This window comes from Oryctolagus cuniculus, chromosome 12 (assembly GCF_051225735.1).
Source record: "Oryctolagus cuniculus isolate XC-2025 breed Fujian yellow rabbit chromosome 12, ASM5122573v1, whole genome shotgun sequence".
Lineage (NCBI taxonomy): Eukaryota > Metazoa > Chordata > Mammalia > Lagomorpha > Leporidae > Oryctolagus > Oryctolagus cuniculus.
In genome coordinates this window covers 109,011,688-109,030,305 of record NC_142878.1, presented here as the reverse complement: position 1 = coordinate 109,030,305, position 18,618 = coordinate 109,011,688, and the positions used below count along the sequence as shown (strand labels likewise).

The 18,618-nt window shown below is 52.4% G+C and overlaps 1 protein-coding gene across 6 annotated transcripts in view; it reads right to left on the bottom strand.

Annotated features, from left to right (window-relative positions):
• Positions 1–18,618, bottom strand: part of EDC3 (enhancer of mRNA decapping 3) — a 59,596-nt gene that overhangs the window by 29,997 nt on the left and 10,981 nt on the right. For 3 of the 6 annotated variants that reach the window (XM_089310855.1, XM_051834621.3, XM_070054667.2), the window contains exons 2-3: positions 16,578–16,759; positions 12,488–12,804 (exon numbers count right to left, since the gene is read on the bottom strand). In XM_089310855.1, the coding sequence (XP_089166981.1) occupies positions 12,488–12,804; positions 16,578–16,741 (481 nt within the window). In that variant the 5' untranslated portion in view covers positions 16,742–16,759. The remainder of the gene's footprint in view (positions 1–12,487; positions 12,805–16,577; positions 16,760–18,618) is intronic. The other 3 variants (XM_089310854.1, XM_089310853.1, XM_089310856.1) reach the window with 2 other exon arrangements.

The following is an 18,618-nucleotide window of genomic DNA, read 5'->3' as shown; positions in this document are numbered from 1 at the left end:
GCTCAGTGCGCCGCTCCCGCTACTGCCTCTCAGCTCCACACTTTCCCTGCGACGCTGAGGCTGGGCTCCACACACAACTTCCTCCCTTAGGAGCTGGCTTCCTGTCAGGGCCCAGCTCCGGCAGCACAACAAGGACGGAAGGAAAGCGGAGGAAGAGCCGCTCTCGCGTGCTTGCTGCCCCTCCCAGAGCTGCCTGGCGCTGGCTGCTGTCTCTGGCCTCTCTCGGGTGCGCACGGCCATAAGCAGCTCACTGCTCCCGCTCAGGCACGGGCACCGGTTCTGGGAAGCCTCTTCTTCGAGTCTCACATTCTGACACCTCAAACTCTTCCCAGCGCTGCTTTCTGTGTTCCTGTCATCGAACACGAGCAACACACACAGGAGACCTGGAGAACTGAGCTGACGCCTGAGCGCCCCATGCCTGCAGTGGACAACTCTGAATATACTGGAATCTCCTTACCATTTTGGCCACTGAAATTTACAGACCACACCACAGGGACTGCAGCACACAGATCCCCACTGCCATGGGCTCCTAAACTACCACTCACTGCACTGCCTACCTCATAGACAGTAACTTCACACCGACCTGGCACCGTCCACTGGGCTCCAGGGTTATTCCGTGTTCTAAGGCCCCCAGAGTTCTACAAGCCAGCAGAGAGCAGGAACCAAGTCACTCACACCTGTCACCCCATCCTGCGCCTGTCCCCACCAAGTGCACAAAGCTCTACTGAATTAAGAAATAAAACAGGGGCCGGTGCTGTGGCGTAGCGGGCTAAGTCTCCTGCACCAGCATGCCACATGGGTGCCGGTTCTATTCCTGGCTGCTCCTCTTCTGACCCAGGCCTCGGAAAGCAGAAGATGGCCCAAGTACTGGGTCCCTGCACCCATGTGGGAGTCCCAGAGGAAGCTCCTGGCTTCAGATCAACCCAGCTCCAGCTGTTGCAGCCACTTAGGGAGTGAACAGGTGGACTGGAGGACCTTTCTCTCTGTCTTTCCCTCTCTATCTCTAACTCTGCCTCTCAAAAAAATAAATATCTTAAAAATAAAACTTAAAAACAAATAAAAACAGCCATGTTCAAAAAACAAATATCAAACAAACATACAAAACTCAGAGTCTAAAAAGAGGTTATATGAGAAAGGGCAACTTGAGGTGAACTAAGACAAGGAAAGCAAGTCATCAATAATCACCCCAAGTTTGTTGTGACTGTAAAAGACAGGAAGGTGAATCTGTCAACAATACTGCGAGAGGGAGCACGAGCCAAGGGCTCCAGGACAGCAGCGCAGTCAGGCCCAAGATGGACCGCAAGGAACTCCTCGGACCAAGCACAATGGGTGAGGATCAGCAGGCGATGAACGAGGAGGAAGCAGCTCCTGGGCCAGCGACAGGGCAAGGATAGAGCTCAGAGGAGAAAGGACACAGACATCCCAGAGGTACAAGAGCAGCTGGAGGAGAAAGCAAAAGAACCAAGACACCTCAGACCCCAACTCTGCAGGCAGCTGAGACCTCCCGGGGACCCTGGGAGGACCAGTCAGCCAGGGCCAGAGTCTGCTCTCTGGAAAACCGTCTCTGCCATCTCGCCCCGTCCCTGTTCAGGGCTAAGACACAAGGCCAACACCAGTAGCAGTGTTCAGAGTATCTGGGGGTGGAGGGAGGCTGCAATGTGTAAACAAAACACTCTGCTCAGTTAAAAACAAATGGCAGAGCCGGCGCCGTGGCAGAACGGATGAGGCTGCTGCCTGCAGTGCTGGCATCACATATGGGCGCCAGTTTGAGTTCTGGCTGCTCCACTTCTGATCCAGCTCTCTGCTGTGGCCTGGGAAAACAGCAGAAGATGGCCCAAGTGCTTGGGCCCCTGCACCCATGTGGGAAGACCCAGAGGAAGCACAGCTCCGGCCGTTGCGACCAACTGGGGAGTGAACCAATGGATGGAAGACCTGTCTGCCTGCCTCTCCTCCTCTCACTGTGTAACTCTTTCAAATGAATTAAAAAAATCTTTAAAAAAAATTGGCTTGACTGACTGCTTATTGTATCATGCCACATGAGCAAGAGCTGCTGAAATGCATGGAGAAAAGCATATAACCTGGGCTGGAGTAAACCTCCTGTCCAGTCAGCGGTGAAGGCCAACTACCCGCAGTGGGAGATGCCCTCAACCTGCCCTGGCGACGCTGGGCACTAGGCTCTGCAAATGCCCACAGAGGGCTCTGGGTTTGCAGGTCGGTCTGGCTCCTCCAGCTGCAGGATCTGCATTCATCCACCGACAAACACACTGAGCACCAGCTGTGTGCTCCAAACAACGAAGAGGAAGCAGACAGGAGACGCCATTACCGTCCAAGAGGAAGCACTGACGCTGTGGGCCCGACGAAGTAAGAGGACATACCATGAATGACAGGCGGCCTCCCCGCCCGGCTGCCTCCTTCTTCCCTCCCTCACGCTGGCACACAAGCACGAGAATATCTGGGTGCATAAGTGTCTCGGTACTTGGCTCACTCAGCCCAAAAGGTCTGCTCTGCAGACTGGCCTTTGGCCACAGGGCGAGCAAGGCACTTCCCGTGGAGAAGATAAACAGTGAGACCCAGATGTCCGCCCCTTTCAATGGCAGAGCCAAGCGCCCATTAGGACTGGCGGCTGGCCGCCCTCCCGTGCCACTTCTCTGCCAGCTTTTGGCACAGAGGCCAGGACAACCTGTAACAAACCCATTGCTATGTAACCTTCAGTGCCACTTATTTATTGGGTTTTGTCACACACATATTGTAAAGGGGAACTTTGTCCTGCACTTGGCACGTGAAAGGGTACCTGAAGGTCAAACCGCAAACACTTTCCGTGCCAGACACAACAGAGTCCGTGGGAAAGTGCCTGAGAATACCCAGGGCCCTCTTTAACTCCCAAATCCCCGGCCCTGGGCTTTCAAGTCTGTGAGGTATACCGAGTCCAGAGCAGGCCAGGTGTTGTGGCTACCTCCCACAGGAGCAGCGGTTCAAGCTCTAGCTGCTCCACTTCGGATCCGGCTCCCTGCTGAAGTACATGGGACAGCAGTGGACGATGGCCCAGATACCTGGGACCCTGCTACCCACATGGGAGACCTAGATGGCGTTCCACGCTTCTGGTTTTATCCAGGTCCAGTGCTGGTCACTGTGTCCATTTGAGGAATGAACCAGCAGACAGAAGATCTCTTTCTGTAACTCTGCCTTTCAAATAAATAAATATTCTTAAACAAACAAACAAACAAACAAAAACAGGAGAACATCAGGAGCATGAAAACCTATAAAAAAATAACTTCTGACTTAGATGATGGCGCAACTGTTACACTGCATTGACCACTAATGCCCAACCATACTACAACAAGGTAACATCCAACATCTTTCAACTTAAAAGGTTCTATTCCACTTCCTTATCCTCTCCACCTCCAAAAGAAAAACGGAACACGAGGCCAAGCAGAGGCAATGCTGCACCTGTGCACATCTGTCTTATGTATAGAGGCACTCAATACAGGCCAGCTGTCTGCTTCCATGTTCAATAGGGGAAGAGCCATCACTCAACGGCTTGACCGCTCAAGATCATCGGTGGAGAACTCATTAAGGAGTGCCCTTTAGGCCAGCGCCGCGGCTCAACAGGCTAATCCTCTGCCTGCGGCGCTGGCACACCAGGTTCTAGTCCCGGTCGGGGCGCCGGAGTCTGTCCCAAGTCCTTGGGCCCTGCACCCGCATGGGAGACCAGGAGAAGCACCTGGCTCCTGGCTTCGGATCCGCGCAGTGCGCCGGCCGCAGCAGCCATTGGAGGGTGAACCAACAGCAAAGGAAGACCTTTTTCTCTCTCTCTCTCTCTCTCTGTCCACTCTGCCTGTCAAAAAAAAAAAAAAAAAAAAAAAAAAGAGTGCCCTTTAACTGCCCTAAGAATCAGCATTTTTAGCTCTGGTGTGGGATTTGTATCAGAACTGCACCCTTGACGAGCTTTAACTGGTTCCCTCTGCTACCTGAAACTAAAGTTCCATTCAGCCATCTGTCAAGCATTCTGAGCAGAATGAGACAGACGCACACAGACACACACGCTCCTTCCATCTGCTGGTTCACTATCCAAATGCCTGTAGTACCTGGGCTGATCAGGCCAAATTCAGGAACCGGGAACTCCATCCAGGTCTCCCTTATGGGTGGCAGGGGCCCAAGTACTTGGTCTATCTTTTGCTGCCTTGCTAGGCCTAGTAGCAGGAAGCTGGACCAGAAGCAGAGGAGTTGGGACTCGAACCAGGTACTGTGAAAGGGGATGTGGGTGTCCCAAGCACAGCTTAACCCACCACACCACAACACTCCCCATCTCAGGAACTTCTTTAGATCTACCCCCACCTCCAACACCAAGAAGGGGTTGTGCTAAATCTCTCCCATCACTGTTGGAGTTCTCAGCTCTCATTAACCCTGAAGGAACACTTAAGAGACAGAATGAGAGAGTCTATTCATATATCTTCAACAATCTACTAGCCTCACCATCAGAAGAGAAAGTTCTAAGGCAGATCTTTTGACCCCTCTCACAAAGCTCAATAAACAGAAAATAACCCTGACTCTACCTCCTACAGGACACCAGTTCCAGTTCCTCACCATCAGATTCCACATCACAGACATCGCCTACTCTGATCTAGATTCAAAGAAATTCCCTATAGGGCTAGCTCTGTGGCACAGCAGGTTAAAGCCTCGGCCTGCAGCACAGGCATCCCATATGGGCACCAGTTCGAGTCCCAGCTGCTCCACTTCCCATTCAGCTCCTTGCTAATGGCCTGGGAAAGCAGCGGAGGATGGCCCAAGTTTTTGGGCCCCTGCACCCGCGTGGGAGATGTGGAGGAAGCGCCTGGTTCCTGGCTTCAGATCAGCTCAGCTCCAGCTGTTGTGGCCATTTGGCAAATGAACCAGAATGGAAGGCCCCTCTAACTCTTTTAAATAAGTAAAATAAATCTCTTTAAAAAAAAGTTCCCTAAAGAGAATAACATATTTTACAGCCCCACAATCTCTGCCTTATTCATGTGCAGTTAATCATATGAAAAGGGAATTGGCTGGCGCCGTAGCTCACTTGGCTAATCCTCTGCCTGCGGCACCGGCACCCCAGGTTCTAGTCCTGGTCGGGGCACTGGGTACTAGTCCCGGTGGCTCCTCTTCCTGTCCAGCTCTCTGCTGTGGCCCAGGAAAGCAGTGGAGGATGGCCCAAGTCCTTGGGCCCTGCACCTGCATGGGAAACCAGGAAGAAGCACTTGGCTCCTGGCTTCGGATTGGTGCAGCGCCGCCTGTAGCGACCATTTGGGGGGTGAACCAATGGAAGGAAGACCTTTCTCTCTGTCTCTCTCTCTCACTGTCCATAACTCTTTCTCTCTAATTCTGCCTGTCAAATAAATAAATAAAAATTTACAAAAAGAAAAGGGAATTGATCTAATAGCAAAAGCAGAATAAGCAACAGCTACAGTAGACTTTTCAAAGTGACCACACCTGTTAATGTATCCAGTGACTTGTGAAAGGTCAAATAAATCACTTGCTTTGAAGGTACTGTATTCTTTCAAGAGAGGTGCTACAGGTGTGTTAGTGAGGAGGAGAAGGGAAGGGAGGGAGAAACCAGTGAACCAACCACCCAACCATAACATTCAACAACTGCTTTCCAAGGCAGTATAACTGATCTGAAAACTCTATCTACCCCAAAACCTGACACAAATGTTTATAGCAACTTTACGAACAATCACCAAAAGCTAGACTAAGCAACCGAAATGTCCTTCAATAGGTAAATGGATAAACATACACATACTGCTAAGAGACAGATCCTGGTCTGAAAAAGCTATACCACCCTATATGCTTTTTTCTTCCTTTTTAAGGTTTATTTATTTTATTATTTATTTGAAAGACAGGGTTACACAGAGAGAGAAGGAGAGGCAGAGAGAGAGAGAGAGTCTTCCATCCACTGGTTCATTCCCCAATTGGCCGTAATGGCCGGAGCTGCGCCGATCCGAAGCCAGGAGCTTTTTCCGGGTCTCCCACGTGGAATGCAGGGGCCCAAGGACTTGGACCATCTTCCACTGCTTTCCTAGGCCACAGCAGGGAGCTGGATCAGAAGTGGAACAGCCGGGACTCGAACCAGTGACCCTATGGGGATGCCGGCACTGCAGGTGGCGGGCTTTACCCACTACACCACAGCGCCGGCCTCCTCATATACTTTTAATTATGGGACATTCTGGAAGAGGCAGAACTACGTGATGGTAAGATCAGCAGGAAGGAAAGCGAGGAGGAAAGACGGGGAGAGTGGAACGGGTGAAGCACAGGAGACGGTCAGGACACTGAAACTATGCTGATGTAACGGAGATATAAAACACTACCCACTACCCATTTGTCAAAACTCACAGAACTTCACACCAAACAGCGAGCCCTAATGTATATGCATTTTCAAAACTCATTTAAGAGGTAGGGGAGCACACGATGGAATGCTGAATGTGGAGAAACAGTCTACCTGTATCATGAATTTATGAGGCAAGTCAGTAAATGGGCCAGAGACCCAAGCCTCAGAAATGGACCATTTAAGAAGACAGGAGAAGGGCCGGTGCTGTGGCATAGTGGGTAAAGCCACTGCCTGCAGTGCTGGCATCCCATACAGGCACCGGTTCGAGTCCGGGCTGCTCCACTTCTGATCCAGCTGTTATGGCCTAGCAAAGCAGAAGATGGTCCAAGTCCTTGGGAGACTCAAAAAAAGCTCCTGGCTCCTGGCTCCTGGCTTCAGATCAGCTGAGCTCCAGCCGTTGCGGCCATCTGGGGAGTAAACCGTGGATGGAAGATTCCCTTCCTTCCTCCCTCCCTCCCTCCCTGTGTAACTCTCTCAAATAAATCTTTAAAAAAAAAAAAAAAAAGTGAAAGAAGTAGCATGTAAGCACTGCTCTATATTTATAATTCTGGTACCAACGCACACATATCCAGGAACTGAACAATTACTGACACGGGTGACAGATGGCTGGGGACAGTGGGAGATCAGACACGCAAGAGGCAGCGGCCAGAGCAGGCGGCCTGGATCAGCTGGAGACATCAGCACCAACTCATATCTGGCTTGGCATGGACACACAACGCTATGGTGCAGACCTGGGCTGAGTGTGTCCCCAGAGGATTATGGGCTGGCAGCTTAATCCCCAGGAAGGTGGTGTGCAGGCCTTTAAGAGGTGGCCTTGCCGGTGCTGCGGCTCACTAAGCTAATTCTCCACCTGCGGCGCTGGCACCCCAGGTTCTAGTCCCGGTCGGGGCGCCGGATTCTGTCGCGGTTGCTCCTCTTCCAGTCCAGCTCTCTGCTGTGGCCCAGGAAGGCAGTGGAGGATGGCCCAAGTCCTTGGGCCCTGCACCCGCATGGAAGACCAGGAGAAGCACCTGGCTCCTGCCTTCAGATCAGCGCTGTGCGCCGGCCGCAGTGGCCACTAGAGGGTGAACCAACGGAAAAAGGAAGACTTTTTTCTCTGTCTCTCTCTCTCACTGTCCACTCTGCCTGTCAAAAAAAAAGAGGTGGCTTAAGATAATTAAGTCATGAGGCTTTAGTCCTCGAGGGGGTTAATGCTGGTCCTGCTGCGTGAGTTAGTTCTCAGGGGAGCACAGCTTGCTGGAACACAAGGCCACCCGATGCGCTGTGGACTCTCCTCCGCATACCGCGTCTCCCTTCCCGCCCCTCTGCCGTGCTGTGGCACAGCTGGCAGCCTGCAGCAGAGGCTGAGGAGATGGGGCCACCTGATGTTGGACTCGAGCCTTCAGAACTGTGAGCTAAGTGAGTCTCTTGTATAAAGGGCTCAGCCTCAGGTATTCTGTTACGCAACAAAGTGGGCTGAGACAGACGATGACATAAGTACTGGTGGACATGTGTCTACACACTGGTTAAGTATACGGACTTACATTTCTCTGCTGTCACCCGCACAGGTGACTCCCGGGAACAAGCATACCTAGTGGCCACATGCTGGTTTCTAATATTACTATTTTTTTTTGATTTTTATCTATTTGAAAGGCAGAAACAGGCAGGAAGACAGACAGATCTTCCATCCAATGGTTCAGTCCCTAAATGCCTGCAACAGCTGGGCTGGGACAGGCCAAAGCTATGAACCCAGAATTCAACACAGGCCTTCCCCATTGCTGGAGGAACCAGAGCACCAGAGTCACCACCTGCCACCTCCCGGGGTGCACACGTACAGGAAGCTGGAGAGGAAAACAGGAGCAGGGACTCGGTCCTAAGCACGCACCCATCCCATGCAGGCATCCCCAAGCTGTGTCTTAACTGCTGCACCAGACGCCCACCCCTTCAATAAAAGAGAACAGGGCTTGGTGGAGAGACGGCTAACTAAAAGCTGGGGCAGGAAGTAGGACACGCCTCAAGCATCTTGGCAGTGCAAGGAAAGAAGGGAAGGAAGCAGGGAAAATCCCACCATGATGGAGAACTTCTCATGGCCAAAGCCGAAACAATCTGAGCACCAAAGTAGCGTAGCATCCAACCAAAGGCAGGCATGAAGAGCCCCTGAATCCATTACTGTCATAAACAGGGGAAGACACACACCTCTGGTGCAGGAGTCCATGGGCCCCAGGTGGCTCCTGTGCCCTCAGGAGATGGCGCAGCCTCCTGCTCCCTGGGTGTGGCCTGCAGAGCTCCTCCTCCCAAAGGGCACAGCACAAAAGTGGGGGACAGCAACTTCACAGAGGACAGAGCTGACACACACTGCCAGGTGACAAAGGGCACAGCACAAAAGTGGGGGACAGCAACTTCACAGAGGACAGAGCTGACACACACTGCCAGGTGACAAAGGGCACAGCACAAAAGTGGGGGACAGCAACTTCACAGAGGACAGACCTGACACACACTGCCAGGTGACAAAGGACAACGTCAAAAGTCAGTCCCAGCTGCTCCTCTTCAGATCCAGCTCTCTGCTGTGGCCTGGGAAAGCAGCAGAAGATGGCCCAAGTGCTTGGGCCCCTGCACCCGCGTGGGAGACCCAGAGAAGCTCCTGGCTCCTGGCTTCAGATTGGCGCAGCTCCAGCCATTGTGGCCATTTGGGGAGTGAACCAGCGGATGGAAGACCTTTCTCTCTGTCTCTCCTTCTCATTGTCTGTAACTCTACCTCTCAAATAAATAAAATTAAAAAAAAAAAAAAAGGAATATTCACTTAGAATTTTTTTTATTTGACAGGTAGAGTTACAGACAGTGAGAGAGAGAGACAGAAAGGTCTTCCTTTCGTTGGTTCACTCCCCAAATGGCCACCACAGTCGGCCCTGTGCAGATCTGAAGCCAGGAGCCAGGTGCTTCCTCCTGGTCTCCCATGCGGGTGCAGGGCCCAAGCACTTGGGCCATCCTCCACTGCACTCCCAAGCCACAGCAGAGAGCTGGACTGGAAAAGGAGCAACCGGGACTAGAACCTGGCGCCCATATGGGATGCCAGCGCCGCAGGGGGAAGATTAACCAAGTGAGCCACAGCACCGGCCCCAGAATTCTTAATATATTCTGTCACCATCTCTGACCATAAACCCAGAGATTCCAAAAACTGGAACAGTATGTCATTTAGAAGTAATTTTTAACAGAAATATTCATTAATTCACATTAAGGAGCATAACAGATCAATCTATTTGATTCACTATATTATTACTCTAGTGATTTTGTTAAAGAATGCAGCAAGTTCTAGTGATTCAACATTCTATAATCAGGAGCCTGTGTTGTGGCGTAGCGGGTAAAGCTGCCGCCTGCAGTGCCAGCATGCCATACGAGTGCCTGTTTGAGTCCTGGCTGCTCCTCTTCTGATCCTGCTCTCTGCTGTGGCCTGGGAAGGCAGTGGAAGATGGCCCAGGTGCTTGGGCCCCTGCACCCACGTGGGGGACCTGGAGGAGGCTCCTGACTTCAGATCAGTTCAGCTCCAGCCGTTGCAGCCATTTGGGGAGTGAACCATCAGAAGGAGGACCTCCCTCTCTCTGCTTCTGCCTCCAACTCTGCCTTTCAAATAAATAAATAGATCTTTAAAAAAAATTCTATAATCAGCCAACGGCATTCAATGATCTGCTAAAACTTGGCATCAGTGCCCATTCTCCTTCCTGTGCCAGTAGGGATGGGACGTTAGGAAATATTAACTTACTTCTAAAAAAAAAAATTATTTGAAAGGCAGCATTAGAGGGGAGAAGGGGGGAGGGGGAGGGGGAGGGAGAACAATCTTCCATCTGCTGGTTCACTCCCCAGATAGCTGCAACATCTGGGGCTGGGCCAGGCTGAAGCCAGGAGTCCAGAGCTTCTTCTGGGTGTCCCACATGGGTGCAGGGGCCCAAGCACTTAGGTGACCTTTCGCTGCTTTCCCAAGCACATTAGCAGGGAGCTGGTGGGAAGTGGAACAGCCAGGTCTCGAACTGGTGCCCATATGGGATGCCCGATCTGCAGGTGGAGGCTTAACCTGCTATGCCACAACGCTGGTCACCCTCCCCCTCCCCTTTTTAATATTTATTTATTTATTTACTTGAAAGGCAGAGTTGTATGAAGACAGGAGAGGCAGAGAGAGTGAGAGAGAGGTCTTCCATCTGCTGGGTCATTCCCCAATTGATCACAACGGCCGGAGCTGTGTCAATCCAAAGCCAGGAGCCAGGAGCTTCTTCCGGGTCTCCCTCGCAGGTGCAGGGGCCCAAGGACTTGGGCCGTCTTTTACTACTTTCCCAGGCCACAGCAGAGAGCTGGATGAGAAGTGGAGCAGCCGGGACATGAACAGGCGCCCATATGGGATGCTGGCCCTGCAGACGTTGGCTTTACCCACTATGCCACAGCGCCAGCCCCACTGGTCTCTTTTTAAAAAAAAATTTATTTATTTATTTAAAAGGCAGAGAGAGAAAGACAAACAGATCACCCATTTACTGGTTCATTCCCCAAATGTTCACAATAACCTGGGCTGGGCCAGGCTAAAAGTGAGAGACAGGAACTCAACTCAGGTCTCTGGGGGTGGCACTGTGGCAGTGTTGCTATGTTCCTGCTTGTAATGCCACCATCCCCTATCAGAGGGCTGGTACAAATACCAGTTGTTCTGCTTCCGCTCCAGCTCCCTGCTAATGTACTTGGGAAGGCAGAAGCAGATGGCTCACATGCTTGGGCCCCTTCCAGGTATGTGTTAAGACCTGGATGGAATTCTTGGCTTCTGGGATTATCCTGGCCCAGACCTGGCTGTTGTGGCCATTTGGGGAGTGACCCAGCAAATAAAAGACTGGTCTCTCCCTCTCTCTCTCTGGCTTTCATTTTTTTTAAGATTTATTTTATTGGCCAGCGCTGTGGCTCACTTGGTTAATCCTCTGCCTGTGGCGCCAACATCCAATATGGGCGCCGGTTCTAGTCCCAGCTGCTCCTCTTCCAGGCCAGCTCTCTGCTGTGGCCAGGGAGTGCAGTGGAGGATGGCCCAAGTGCTTGGGCCCTGCACGCGCATGGAAGACCGGGAAGAAGCACCTGGCTCCTGGCTTCGGATCAGTGCAGTTCTGGCTGTAGCAGCCATTTGGCAGATGAACCAACGGAAGGAAGACCTTTCTCTCTGTCTATAACTCTACCTGTCAAAAAAAAAAAAAAAAAAAAAAAAAGGATTTATTTTATTTACTTGAAAGGCATAGTTACAGAAGAGAAGCAGCAGAGACAGAAACCTTCCATCCACTGGTTCACTCCCCGAATGGCCACAACCACTGGGGCTGAACCAGGCTGAAATGAGTAACCAGGTGCTTCATCTGGGTCTTCACATGGTGGAGGGGCCAAAGCACTCGGGCCGTCCTCCACTCCCTCCCAGACACATTCGCAGGGAGCTGGGTCAGAAGTGGAGCAGCCAGGACTCCAACTCCACCCTTATGGGATGCTGGAGTTTCAAGTAGCAGTTTAACCCATTATGCCACAATGCCGGCCCCCTCTGCCTTTCAAACAATTTTTTTTTAATCCAAGTCTCCCACATAAATGTAAAGACACAAGTAGTTGAGACATCACCTGCTGCCTCCCAAGGTGCAATCAGTGGGAAGCTGAATCAGGAACAGAGCTGGGGGTCACACCCAAGCACTGGGACATGGGATGCAGATGTCCCAAGCAGCGTCTTCAGTGATGGGCCAAATGCCTAGCCCAGGACATTTTAAATTGTCAGTGTGTCAGACAAGGGATCACAGAGATGTGGGGCCAGGCGCCTCCTCTCCTCTGAGGACCCAGCCAATCCACTCCAGAATCTCAACAGCCCGCGTGCACTTCAGCTCAGACCTGGCCCACCACGGCCAAGTCTCGGTGGACTCTGGGCACATCTGACAGCTCCCGAGGAGGGAGGTGACGCGGGGGCAGGGCCGGGAAGCTCGCGCTTGTCTTGAACAGCTTATTTCCTTCCCCGTAACATCTGCAGTGAGAGAACCACGCTGTGTTCTGTGAGGCTCTGCCAGCTCCCTTTCCAGTAGAACAATAAAGGCCCTGTCAGAGAGCAGCAGGGAGAGCAGAGCCCTAGAGCGTCTGATTAAGGAGAAAGAGCAACTCGGCCCTACTTACAGGAGTTGTGCCGGCGCCGGAAACTCTTGGACTGGCTCAGGGATTCCACGTGCCTGTCCACGTAGCTCCTGGAGCAGTGCTGCTGGGGCGAGACAGTGGCGTCCTGGCTCCTCATGTCTGTCCTTCTGGGGATGGTCTGGGGGGCACTGCTGGAAGAGGTCGGCTTCTTGACCAGCTTGCCTGTGCCGTTCTGGTTGATGCCCACTTGGTACCCCACACCAGAGGGACCTAATTCTGGCTGATGAAGGTCTCCAGAATTCTGGCTCTCTCCAAGACCTGGTATCTCCAGAATTTTTAATTCTGTAATGTCACCTGCCCTGAAATAAACAAGAGGATCCAAGTCTCAGAATTCTAATCGTGGTAAGAAACAAAAGGCCCCACTGGTCAGGACTGCTGTGCAGCGGGTTCTGACGCACTAGGAGAGGAGACAGGGCTCAGCTAGGAACACTCAGCCGGCACGGCACTGGTCTCTCAAGAGACACTGGCAGAGCCGGCACTGTGGCACAGCGGGTAAAGCTGCCACCTGCAGCGCCAGCATCCCATATGGGCGCCGTTTCGAGTCCTGGCTGCTCCTCTTCTGATCCAGCTCTCTGCTGTGGCCTGGGAAAGCAATAGAAGATAGCCCAAGTGCTTGGGCCCCTGCTCCCACGTGGGAGACCTGAAGAAGCTCCTGGCTTCGGATCAGCCCAGCTCCAGCCATTTGCTGCAGCCATTTGGGGAGTGAACCAGTGGATGGAAGATTTCTGTTTCTGCCTTGGCCTCTCTGTAAATCTGCCTTTAAATAAATCTTAAAAAAAAAAAAAAAAAAAAAAGAGAGAGAGAGAGAGAGACACTGGCTTGTCCCAGTAACATTCATTCCCTTGCTCACCAACAGGCATACAGAGAGCACTCACGGCTACATGGTGAGCCCTGGGCTAGGAACAGGCTACTGAGATGAAAACCACTGTGCACCCACAAGGCGCTTGCTCACAGTCGGGTCAGGGGAGAAGACTCAACACATCAATCAAAAGCAGAACGGGCTATGGCAGAGTGTGCTCAGGGACCACAGAACCAGAAGTAAAACACTGAAGTCAGCTGGGGAGGTGGAGGCAACACGTGAGCTCAGTCTGGGCGGGGGTGAGGGGATGGAGCTGGCCAAGCAGACAACGGGGGAGAAAGGTTTCTCAGGCAGAGACTGCAAACATGGCCATGGGAGGAACTGTGACCGTGACCGTGTCACTCAAAGGGAGGACGCATGGCTCTCAGGAACGAGGCTGCAGGGACAACCAGGGACCAGACAGGATCTCGCTGGGTTTCTCCTCCCACCGGCTATAGTGAGACAGAGAAACTAGAGGCAGAGGCACTAAGGAGACCAAGCAAGAAAGAGGAGATGAACCAGGTGAGCGACAAGGAGACGGGAGAATGGGCAACACGGCATTTTCACAGGATTCAGCAACCACCTAAACGTGAGGATTAAAGAGGACGAGTCTACTATGACTCCGAAATTCTAACTTGGGTGAAAGGCAGACCTTTGGAAGGAGAAATCTACAGTTAAGCATGATGAGTTCAGCTCAGAAAACTGAAGTCCAGCTACCCTGCGTATTTCCAGGTGGAAGTGACCAGGGACAGAGCGTCTCGAGCTCCGACAGGGGCTGTGCTGAGCCCTTGCTGACACACAGGAGGCACCTACAAGACTGTCCAGGAACACAGACAGAGGAAGGAACCCAAGACGGAACAGGAAGTCACCAATCTTAACAGGTGGTCTGGGGCTGGTGTTATGGCATAGTGGGTAAAGCCACCGCCCACAGCGCTAGCCTCCCAAGTGGGTGCTAGTTCACGTCCCAGCTGCTCCGCTCCAATCCAGCTCTCTGCTAGTGCACCTGGGAAAGCAGCAGAGGATGGCCCAAGTGCCTGAGCCCCTGCTACCCACATGGAGACTCGTATGGAGCGCCTGGCTCCAGCCTGGCCCAGCACTGATCATTGTGGCCACCTGGGAAGTGACCAACAGATGAGTGCTCTGAGTTTCAAATGAGTAAATAAATCTTAAAAAAAAAAAAGAAGAAGAAAAAGAGCTTTAAATAAAAAGCCTCTATGTAAAGGAACAGAGGAACACAAAGAATACAGGGAAAGAAAACCCAACGTGATGGCACAGACTGCAGAGAGGGTGCTTCAGAGTTAAGGAGGCAGGCGCTTGGCACAGTGCTTAAGACACTGCCTGCTGGAGCTGGCACTGTGGCGCAGCAGGTTAACGCCCTGGCCTGAAGAACCAGCATCCCATATGGGCGCCAGTTCAAGACCCAGCTGCTCCACTTCCAATCCAGCTCTCTCCTATGGCCTGGGAAAGTAGTGGAACTTGGCCCAAGTCTTTGGGCCCCTGCACCCACGTGGGAGACCCTGAAGAAGCTCCTGGCTCCTGGCTTCGGATCGGCGCACCTCCAGCCATTGTGGCCAATTGGATAGTGAACCAATGGATGGAAGACCTCTCTTTCTCTGCCTCTCCTCTCTCCGTGTAACTCTTTCAAATAAAACAAATCTTTTTTTAAAAAAAAAGACACTGTTTGTGATGCAGCGGTGCCATACTGGAGCGCCGTCTCCATTCTCCATTCCAGCTTCCTGCTAACGTGCACCTTAGGGGACAGCAGGTGATGGCTCATGTACGCAGGTCCTTGCCGCTCATGTGGGAGACCCAGACTGAGTTCCTGGTCTTGGCTTCCACCCAACACAGCCCCAGCTATTGAGAGCATTTAGATTAATGAGCCAGCAGGTGGGAGATCCATCTAAATGTCTGCCTTTCATAATTGAATCTATCTCTCCTTTTTAAAAAGGAAAAGTACGTTCAGACAGGATTAGAACCGAGACTAAAGCGGGCGGTTAGGGCGCTGCAACCCTGACAGCAGCTACTCCCTAAGATGATAAAGTCAGCTAGCAGCTGCCAAGGGCAGGAGGCGCTGGAGAGCGAAGGCAGACTGCTCTGCTCTGCAAAGGACTGTGGGTAAAAAGGGAAGGGGATAGACAGGCAAAACCTGACAGCCAAAGCCAGGTCAGGGCAAAGAGAGTGTTACCATGGGAGCAGCCCGGGAATGAGAATGCAGGAGAAAGGAGCCAGGAGAAAGGCCAGAGCTGAAGACGCAGAGCCATGTAAGGTCAGCCCTGCACACAGTGGGAGTGGGTGTACCCACGGGAGAGGTTATGTGTGGCAGGTATGGGGAAGGGGAGTGCTCAGCAAATCAAGAAAGCTCCTACCCCACAGCCTCCCTCTCCTTTTCAGGTACGTAAGAACAGGATCTGGGGCAGACACCATGTGCAGTAGGCTAATCCTCCGCCTGCGGCACCGGCATCCTATATAGGTGCCGGTTCTAGTCCCGGTTGCTCCTCTTCTAGTCCAGCTCTCTGCTGTGGCCTGGGAAGGCAGTGGAGGGTGGCCCAAGTGCTTGGGACCCTGCACCTGCATGGGAGACCAGGGAGGAGCACCTGGCTCCTGGCTTTGGATCAGTGCAGCTCCGGCTGTTGCAGCCATCTGGGGAGTGAACCAACGGAAGAAGACCTCTCTGTTTCTCCTTCTGTCTGTAACTCTACCTCTCAAATAAACAAAATCTTTAAAAAAAAAAAAAAGAAAAAAGAAAAAAAACAGGACCTGCCTGCACCAAACCGGTGAACACAGGCGAGTGAAGGCACAAGTCCAGTCGAGATTCACCAGCAAATACTGAGAAAAGGCCCTGCTCATCCCTGGGGGCTTCAGCCAAGGTTACAATACGCACTGGGGATACACCATGACACAAATCTACACACAGAGGCACATGTACACGGGGAGAAAGCTAACAAAGATCCCAAATACAAAATTGAGAAACCATAAACGAAAAAAAAAAGTTGCTCTGAATTTGACCCATTTAAATACTACTGCACACTGACAGAGTTAAGTAAAGTTCCGCAAACCCCTAATCGTTAGCTGAAAGCCAGAGTCGCAGCTGAACCAGATGGCAGCTGAGGTCAAGACCCAACACCGCAGGCGCTCCCGCCTGACAAGGCCCTGGGAAGGGGGTTCTGGCAGCCAGACCCCCTCCCACTCAACAGAACACCAGGCCAGGCAGGGGAGATCTGTCGGGACACTCACCTGAAGGTGACTTCGGGCACAAGACACTTCACCCCGTTGTGGAAAGGCCGCGTGAGAGAAATCGTCTGGCTGACCTGATCCACGGCGGACACTCTGCCCTGGTAGACACCCAGGCTCTCGCCACAGCTGATGGACACGATGCTGCCCAGCCAGTCAGTAGCCATGCTGCCGATGCCGGGGCACTGTGAAGAGAGGCAACGATTCAGTGCACCGAGGGACGGATTTTCCATTAAATTCAGACAGTAGATACGACGGCAGGCTCTGTGTCAAACACTGCTTAACTATACACACTCTGTCACATCCTTAACTGAGGTGATAGAGCACAAAAACAACCGGTACAACTGCTTCCAGCAGGAGCATGCGGGCTTTTTTTAAAGACAGACTTTATTTATTTATTTATTTGAAAGGCAGAGTTACAGAGAGGCAGAGGCAGAGAGAGATCTTCCATCTGCTGGTTCACTCTCCAAATGGCCGCAACAGATCCGAAGCCAGGAGCCAAGAGCTTCTTCTGGGTTTCCCATACGGGAGCAGGGGCCCAAGGACTTGGGCCATCTTCTATTGCTTTCCCAGGCCACAGCAGAGAGCTGGATTGGAAATGGAGCAGCCGGGACTTGAACCGGTGCCTGTATGGGATGCCAGCACTGCAAACAGCGGCTTTACCCACTACACCACAGCACAAGCCCCAAGAGCACACATATCAATAAGCAAGGTTAGGGGGCCAGCACCGTGGCGCACTAGGTTAATCCTCTTCCTGCAGCGCAGGCATTCCATGTGGGTGCCGGTTCTAGTCCTGGCCGCTCCTCTTCCAAATCAGCTCTCTGCTGTGGCCTGGGAAAGCAATGGAAGATGGCCCAAGTCCTTGGGCCCTGCACCCATGTGAGAGACCTCGAAGAAGCTCCTGGCTCCTGGCTTCAGAATGGTGCAGATCTGGCCATTGCGGCCATCTAGGGAGTGAAACAGTGGATGGAAGACCTCTCTCTCTCTCTTAACTCTTTCAAATAAATAAAATCTTAAATATGTCTGGTGCCATGGCGCAGGTTAATCTTCTGCCTGTGGTGCCAGCATCCCATATGGGCGCCGGTTCTAGTCCCAGCTGCTCCTCTTCTAATCTAGCTCTCTGCTGTGGCCTGAGAAGGCAGTGGAAGATGGCCCAAGTGCTTGGGCCCCTGCACCCTCGTGGGGGACCAGGCAGAAGCACCTTGCTCCAAGCTTCAGATCAGCATAGCTCCGGCCATTGCAGCCATTTGGAGAATAAACCAATGGATGGAAGACTTTTCTCTCTCTCTCTGGCTCTCACTGTCTGTAACTCTACCTCTCAAATAAATAAAATCTTAAAAAAAAAAAAAATACTGTTTGTCTACCCACATCCCATATTAGAGCGCCTGGGTTCACGTTCTGACTCTGCGTCTGATTCCAGCTTCCTGCTGATGCAAACCCTGCTGGTGCCCTAGGTACACGGGTCCCTACTGCTCATGCTGAAGGCTGAATGAGTTCCCAGTGCCTGGCCCCAGCCTGGCCCCGCCTCGGCTGTCAACTGTACTTGGAAAGTGAACCAGCAGATGGAAGCTGTCTCCCTCCCAGCCCTTCAAAATAAATCAATAGGGCCGGCGCCGCGGCTCACTAGGCTAATCCTCTGCCTAGCAGCGCCGGCACACCAGGTTCTAGTCCCGGTTGGGGCGCTGGATTCTATCCCGGTTGCCCCTCTTCCAGGCCAGCTCTCTGCTGTGGCCAGGGAGTGCAGTGGAGGATGGCCCAAGTGCTTGGGCCCTGCACCCCATGGGAGACCAGGAAAAGCACCTGGCTCCTGGCTCCTGCCATCGGATCAGCACGGTGCGCCGGCTGCAGCGCGCCAGCCGCGGCGGCCATTGGAGGGTGAACCAACGGCAAAGGAAGACCTTTCTCTCTGTCTCTCTCTCTCACTGTCCACTCTGCCTGTCAAAAAAAAAAAAAAATCAATAAATAACAGTGGTAACGCCAAGTGCTAGCCAAGGACACAGAAAAACTGTCAGGCCTACGTTCCTAGTGGGAATGGTAAATGGTG